The sequence below is a fragment of the Bison bison genome, unplaced genomic scaffold (genome assembly GCF_000754665.1).
Source record: "Bison bison bison isolate TAMUID 2011002044 unplaced genomic scaffold, Bison_UMD1.0 scf7180017864029, whole genome shotgun sequence".
Classification (NCBI taxonomy): domain Eukaryota; kingdom Metazoa; phylum Chordata; class Mammalia; order Artiodactyla; family Bovidae; genus Bison; species Bison bison.
The window spans coordinates 2,063,949-2,071,377 of record NW_011494601.1 but is presented as its reverse complement, the minus strand read 5'-3'; the positions used below and the strand labels follow the sequence as shown (position 1 = coordinate 2,071,377).

The following is a 7,429-nucleotide window of genomic DNA, read 5'->3' as shown; positions in this document are numbered from 1 at the left end:
ATCCTGGAGAAAGAGGAGCAAAGGGGGAGAGTGGGCTTGCAGGTAAGGAAGCCTTGGGGGCCCCATTAGGGTTTGGGGCAGGGAGGAGGCCTTATTCAGCTCAGCTCTCCTCTCCTCTCAGGTAACCAATTTACAGGTTGGGGTCAAAGCGGGAAAAGTTGACAGGGTGTATGGCGAGGTGGACTCTGGTCTTAGCCTCTGTGACTCGCTGGAGGAATACCTGAGCAGATTTTCTATCTGATCTTTATGACAAGCCAACCTCCCTCTCCAGTTCATCAGATAACCTTGAACATCAAATAACTCAATGGATGGGAAATACTCCAGCTATGTGTATTCCTCTCCTACAACCATACCACCCCCTGCAATGCAAAAGGAAGTGCTATCACATTCCTGGAATTTGGAATTAAAATAACATCTGGTTCACTGTCAGTGAGGCAAGGGACCTGTCAGGGATACTGTTCACAAGAGAACCCCAGGAAATCCCGTGGACACAGAGGCCAGCTAGGTCAGCAAAGGTGGGCTTCCTAGGCCTCTATTCCACCTCCTTACCCCACCCCCAACTTGAGTCTCCACCTGGACTCTCTTCCCTTGAGGCCTGGGCTCTGAGTGACCCTAGGCTGTTCTGGATCTGTCTTCACTTGGCGTCTCTTCAGAGGTCAATGCTCTCAGGCAGCAGGTGACAATCTTAGACAGACAGCTGCAATGCTTCCAAAATGCCTTCTCTCAGTATAAGAAAGGTGAGTTCCTGGACCTGACTCTTGCCAGGCCATGAGCGTGGGCCTTAGACTTAGTCTAGGCGTGGCTTGTAGTTTGCTGGGCTGTGTCTATTTTGGACTTGCTGGGACATGACTGGGACTGGGCCTAGACCTGGGGCAGGAGTGGGTCTAAGGACAGGTTTGGGACAGAGCTGTTCCCCACGTGCTCCAGAAGCTCAAGTAGATGCACGGGACAAGGAGGAGGATGTGGTCCATGTCACCAGTTCAGCAGACCTTCACCACAGCCTACCCTGGGCAGGTTCCTATGACAGACAAGGGGTCACCCAACCCAGGATGCATTTCTTCCATCTGTGGGGCCAAGTGTCCAAATGCCCAGAGAAGAAGCTGCACAGCCCAGGGAAGCAGAGAATCCAGACATGACCCTGAGTGCGGGGGTGGGATGCTGCCCGTGGGGTTCAAGGCTGCTGGCAACCAATCCTTGGTGTGTGGCCACCAAGTATCTTACCCTAAAGATGTCCCTGGGTCTGGAAGGAATAGGCTGCCTCCAGTCTCTGGCCAGTGCTGGACTCTCCTGCACCTCTTGTGGAGTTTAAAGCAGAGGTTCTTCCCTAAGCCTGGATCCTAATCAGGTTAAGGCCTCCTAGAGCACACACCTGAGTGCCCTGCATCTTTGAGACACTCCATCAACTACCCCTCCTCGGTCTCTCCTCTCCCTGATGACAGCTTTGAATGCACACCACTTATCAAGCCTCACTGATTCAAAAAAAGGAGAGTTTTCTGAAGGAGTAGAGCATAAAGGGGCCTGATTGGGTGAGACATAGGGTTGGCTCCTAAGAACTCAAGCCAACTAAGTACTGAAGTAGTGGGATGAGAATTCTCAGCAGTTTATGTCTTCCTTCTTGCACAATCATATTTACATATCTATTTACTACCTCATTCCCTGGTAGCTCAGCTGGTAAAGAATCTGCCTGCATTGCAGGAGACCTGGGTTTGATCTCTGGGTTGGGAGTATCCCCTGGAATGGAAATGGCAAACCACTCCAATATCCTAGCCTGGAAAATCTCATGGACAGAAGTCCCTGGTGGCCTTCAGTACATGGGATCAAAAAGAGTTGGGCACAACTTAAAAACTAACCCTTCATGCAGACTGATATAAACAAAGGTGAACTTGGGCATATGCTCTGGCCACCTGTGTGTACCTAAACACCATCACTCAGTCCACACCACCTACATACATGAACACACATGCAGACATATGCACACCCATCCTGATGGACCTTGAGTCAGCCCATGTACCTTCAGATGGACACACGGATGTATTCACACATGCACACACATACCCACCCAGATGCATGGGACATAAACCAATCATGGCACACAAGCTTGCACTGACCTTGTCCGGGGCTGTCTGGGCGCCATCCGACTACGTGGAAAATCTGGTCTCCGATTGCTTGTTGAAGTAATCAGAGGAAAAGGGCAGTGGGTTAGGGTGCAGCCTGGCTTCAGAACCAGTCCAGTGAGCCCTGTTAGGAGCCCAGAAGATTTCCATGCAGACCCTGGAAGTCAGAGGGGTGTGGATGGGATGGAATAAAAAGAGATACGTAACACGTCACATCAGGGATGCTGTTTTGCAGTGTACCTTTTCCTTAGAAATAAGGGATTAGACTCTGAAAAGAGAAATGACTTTCCCTTGTCACCTGGGCTGTCATTGCCAGGGTAGGGCTGAACACATGACTTTCTGAAGCCCAGACAGGGCTCTCTCCAAAGCTGATCCCACCCTGCCCTCCTGCCCCCACATAGAGCTCTCAGATGCCGTCATCCCCTGCTCAGTGGTCCAGGGAGGCTGACTGGCCATAGGTTCATCTGCGAGCATATGGAAGCCAACACAGGACAGCCCCCAGTGCAGAGGTCAGCACTTGGCTGCTATCAGATGCACCCCTGTCCTCCCCTTTCTCCTCACCCCTTCACACAGCACAGAACCACTCAGACAACTCCTCATGCCCAGTCATCATGCAAGGGTGAGAGTGAGCCACCTGTTTGGTGTTTTCCACACTCTCAGGAACTGCCCTGGACTCTACAGTGTCATTTCCCTGCCAATGTCCTTCCTATTTACACAGTAATTAAAATGCTGGATTCTCATGAACAGCACGGGGAAGAACAGAAAGTGCATGTGGGAGCTTTAGTGTCACCTCCAAGGTCTGATCCTCATCTACATTTGAGAGTTGGGGACTTTGGGCTTCTTGCATAAGCACCTGAGTTCCAGGGTCCTCACCTCTTGCATGATGGATGCTTGAGAGCTAAGTGCCTTGCTTTTGTGCTATCTGGTGCCCTGGTACCCTCGTGGGATCTGGGGACTCCAGTTGAAGCACAAGGTCTAGCTGCTGCACATCCCTAGCCTGATTCTCCTCTTCCCCTAGCAGTGCTCTTCCCTGATGCCCGGAGTGTCGTGGAGAAGATCTTCAAGATGGCAGGTGCTGTAATATCATATTTGGGTTCAGAGCATCAGGAACAGCTGGCCTTCCCACGCTCTGCAGCTGAGAATGAGGCCGTGACACAGGTGGTCAGAGCCCAGAAAAAGAATGCTTACCTGAGCATGAATGACATCTCCACAGAGGGGAAGTTCACCTACCCCACTGGGAAAATACTGGTCTATTCCAACTGGGCCAATGGGGAGCCCAACAACAGTGATGAGGGACAACCAGAGAACTGTGTGGAAATCTCTCCTGATGGCAAGTGAAATGATGTACCCTGCAGTGAGCAACTCCTTGTGATCTGCGAGTTTTGAGCTCCCCCACCCACCCCAGGGAAGAGGCAGTGCCCAGAGCTGTGAGCTGCCAACATCCCAATAAAACGTTGACCCTCTGCTGCTCAGGGCTTCCCAATTGAGCCATGGGATGAATCCACAAGGCAGGCCTCCTATGTAACTCCTCCATCAGAATAAAGTTTGAAACTGGCTTCACATCTGGAAGATTTGTCACAAAAAAGGGGGGGCAGCCTGCGACTCAGGGGCAAGGACTAAACGGAGGTCTCCAAGATGCCCCTGTGCAAAATCCAGTGTCTCCTTTTCAACAAGGCAGATGTCTAGCCCTCCACCTCTGCCAAACGTGGACTCCATTTGACCCCACTGGTCACTGCTACCTCCTTCCCTTTCCTCTCCTGCCTTCAATCTTTTCATCCTTCAGCCTCTTTCACTCGTATCTCCTCTCCTGGACTCCCACAGAGAGGAGCAGGCACCTCAGCTCTGGCTCCCTTCCCTCCTTGCACTCACTCTAGGCTTGGGCTCATTCTCTGCCATGGTTTCAAATTCTTTCTACTGATGTCTCCCCCAGGTAGAGCCCTGTTCAGACCTCTCCCCATACCCCAGACTCCTCTCATCAAGGCAAGCTGTAGCCCTGGGGCTTGGAGGTCATCGTGGCTGCCTCTTGCTGGCAGGGAAGCACCAACTTCTCTGGCCAGGTTGAGTGGGCTTATACCCAGCAGACTCCCCTCACCCGCAACCATCCAGGATTTCTTTCTCCCCATGACAATGTGACTGTGGATGCCCATTCAGAGAATGTACCATCTGCACAGTCCTAATCCCTTCTAAAGTTTCAGGCAGAGAGGGTGTCCAGCCATGTTCAGATTCATCCCTCAATCTCTTCCTGCCTTGAAGTTCAAGGAATGTTCATCTTCACTCTGCCTCAGAGATAATCTAGGCAAATCCTTCTCATTTTACAGACATGGAATCCAAGGCACTGAGAGGAAGGGAACCTGCATAGGTAGTGACATAGGAGACAGGGTGCCTCTGGGCTGGACCTCTGGTGTTTGTCAAGTCGAGTAAAATCAAGCTTTGTTCACACCCAGAACTCCAGGACAAAGCTAGTGGCCAAAGCTGAGCTCTGCTAAAGTAAAGAGATAAGGAGCCCACTTCTGAGTTCAACAAGGACTTCCCTGTCCACACATGTGCAGGAACAGTTATTGGGGGTCGAAAAGAGAGAGGCCCCACCCCATAATAAGTGGACTTGTACCCACAGGTTCTGTGCTGGCATCTATCTTATAAAACAGTTTCACATGCACCTTTTGAGGGTCTATGGACCAGTCAGGTGTGAAGAAATTAACAAGGTAATTGGCCAAAGGTAAATAATGATCTGCAAGGACTGTCCTATATAAGTTAATTTATGTCACATCTTTACTGCTCTTCCTCTCATTCGGGACTCCCACACTCCACCTCGGGTGTGTGTCTCTGCTTAGCTCTGACTTACTGCACTCCTCCTCCTCATTAGAGACGATGCCCATACCTTTTTTATCTGGGGGCGTATTTCTGCCTTCTTCTGTCTTAAATAAACAACCTGCTTCTCAGTGTGCTCTGCCATGCATTGTGCTGTGTCTCTAATAATAAACGTTGTGGTTTTTGCCTCCTTTAAACATTCTTGCTTTCAAATGGGGGATAGAGCCAGAGTCACTTTGCTTCTAGCCTCTAGTTCCTGGTGGTGTGTTGACTAGGATTCCTGGGGTTTCATCCAGTCCACTCAGGTTCCATCCTTGGGCAGAGAACTAGATATCTCTTCAGGAGCGCTCACTGCTCTCCCTCTGAGATCAGGAGCACTGTTGCTACAACTCAGTCATGTAAAAGGCCATCAGACCCCAGAACTTACACTTTTGGCTTGTAAGTTTTTGACCATAGGCCTCTGTATATTTACTTGATTTTATTGACACATTACTGCAAAGAATTCCAGCAAAGCTATTCAAAACCCTTAAGGATAATGCCATGAAGGTGCTGCATTCAACATATTAGCAAATCTAGAAGACCCAGCAATAGCCACAGAACTGGAAAAAGTCAATCCTCACCCCAATTCCCAAGAAGAGTAGTAGTAAAGAAGGTGCTAATGTTGGACAATTGCACTCATCTTCCATGCTAGGAAGATCATGGTTAAAATTTTGCATGCCAGTCTTTAGCATTGTGTGAACCAAGAACTTCTAGATGCCCAAGCAGGGTTTAGAAAAGGAAGAGGAACCAGAGATCATATTGCCAACTTTCGCTGGATCATACAGAAAGCAAGGGAATTCCAAGAAGACATCTACCTCTATTTCATCAACTCCACTAAAGCCTTTGACTGTGTGGATCATAACAAACCGTGCAAAGCTCTTAAAGAGATGAGCATACCAGACCATCTTACCTGCCTCCTGAGAAACCTGTACACTGGTCAAGAAGCAACAGTCAGAACCCTGTGTGGAAAAACTGATTGGTTCAAGATTGAGAAAGGAGTACAACAGGGCGAACTGCTGTTCCCTTGTTTGTTTAACCTACACACTGACCACACCGTGAGAAATACTGGGCTGGATGAGTTACTAGCTGGATTCAAGATAGGTGGGAGAAACATCGCTACTTCAGGTATGTGGATGATACCACTCTATTGGCAGAAAGCAAAGAGGAACTAAAGAGCTTCTTGATGAGAGTGAAGGAAGAGAGTGAAAGAGCCAGCTTAAAAGTAAATATTTAAAAAGCCCCAAAACTAACATCATGGCATCCAACTCCATTACTTCATGGCAAATAAGGGGAAAAGGTGGAACTAGTGACAGATTTCCTCTTCTTGGGCTCTAAGATCACTGCAGATGATGACTGCAGCCATGAAATCAGAAGATGATTTATTCTTAGCAGGATAGCTATGACAAGCATAGACAGTGTGCTGAAAAGCAGAGACATTACTCTGCCAACAAGGCCCATATAGTCAAGTCTATGGTTGTCCCAGTGGTCATGAACAGTTGTGAAAGGTGGACCATAAAGAAGCAAAATGCCAAAGAATTGATACCTTCAAACTGTGGTGCTAGAAAAGACTCCTGAAAGTCCCTGGGACAGCAAGGAAATCAAACCAGTCAATCTTAAGGGAAATCAACCCTAAATACTCATTGGAGGGACTGATGATGAAGCTCCAGTACTTTGGTCATCTGATGCAAATGGCCAACTCTATGGAAAAGTCCCTGATGCTGGGAAAGATTGATGGCAGAAGGAGACAAGGGCTTCAGAGGATGAGATGGCATCACCGATGCAATGGACTTGAACTTGGACAAATTTCGGGAGATGGTGAGGGACAGGGAGACCTGGTGTGCTGCAGGCCATGGGGTTACAAAGAGTCAGACCCAAGTGGGTGACTGAACACACTGCAAAGAAAAATTTAAACGACATCTGTACTTCAGAAATTGGAATGAGGCCTGAAGGAACCACAGGTTCATGGAAAGGGGTGATGAATACCTCTCTTCCAGACAGGAAAGCAGCCACTCTTTCCTTTGTTCCCAGGGACCAGGAGGACTGACCTCTCTGGTCCTTTCAGAATAGGACCCCCAAGCCCCACCCGTCTTTCCAACACACTTGCAGCCACAGTATGTATATGGGACAGCGTGTCTGAAAACAAAGCCACACCTCTCAACAGCATGCATGCAGCTCAGTTTTCGGCTAAGATCTTTCTCCTATTACTGAAAACATCCTCAATTCCTGATGGTATTTGAAATATAAATAGTAATGAGCAAACAGCTCTTCAATACACAGCTCTTCAGACCAAAGCCATGCCTGGTTATTCTCATCAAGGGAGTTTAGAGCAGCCTGGTTTTATCGCATATTAACTTATATGCAGAGTATATCACGAGAAAAGCTGGGCTGGAGGAAGCACAAGCTGGAATCAAGATTGCCGGGAGAAATATCAATAACCTCAGATATGCACATGACACCACCCTTATGGC

At 48.7% G+C, this 7,429-nt stretch overlaps 1 protein-coding gene across 1 annotated transcript in view; it reads left to right on the top strand.

Annotated features, from left to right (window-relative positions):
• LOC104984467 (conglutinin-like) overlaps window positions 1–3,452 on the top strand; it is a 51,732-nt gene extending 48,280 nt beyond the window's left edge. Inside the window, exons 5-6 of the mRNA XM_010834194.1 lie at window positions 654–737; window positions 3,133–3,452. Of these exons, the coding sequence (XP_010832496.1) occupies window positions 654–737; window positions 3,133–3,452 (404 nt within the window). The remainder of the gene's footprint in view (window positions 1–653; window positions 738–3,132) is intronic.
• Window positions 3,453–7,429: the final 3,977 nt, after the last annotated feature.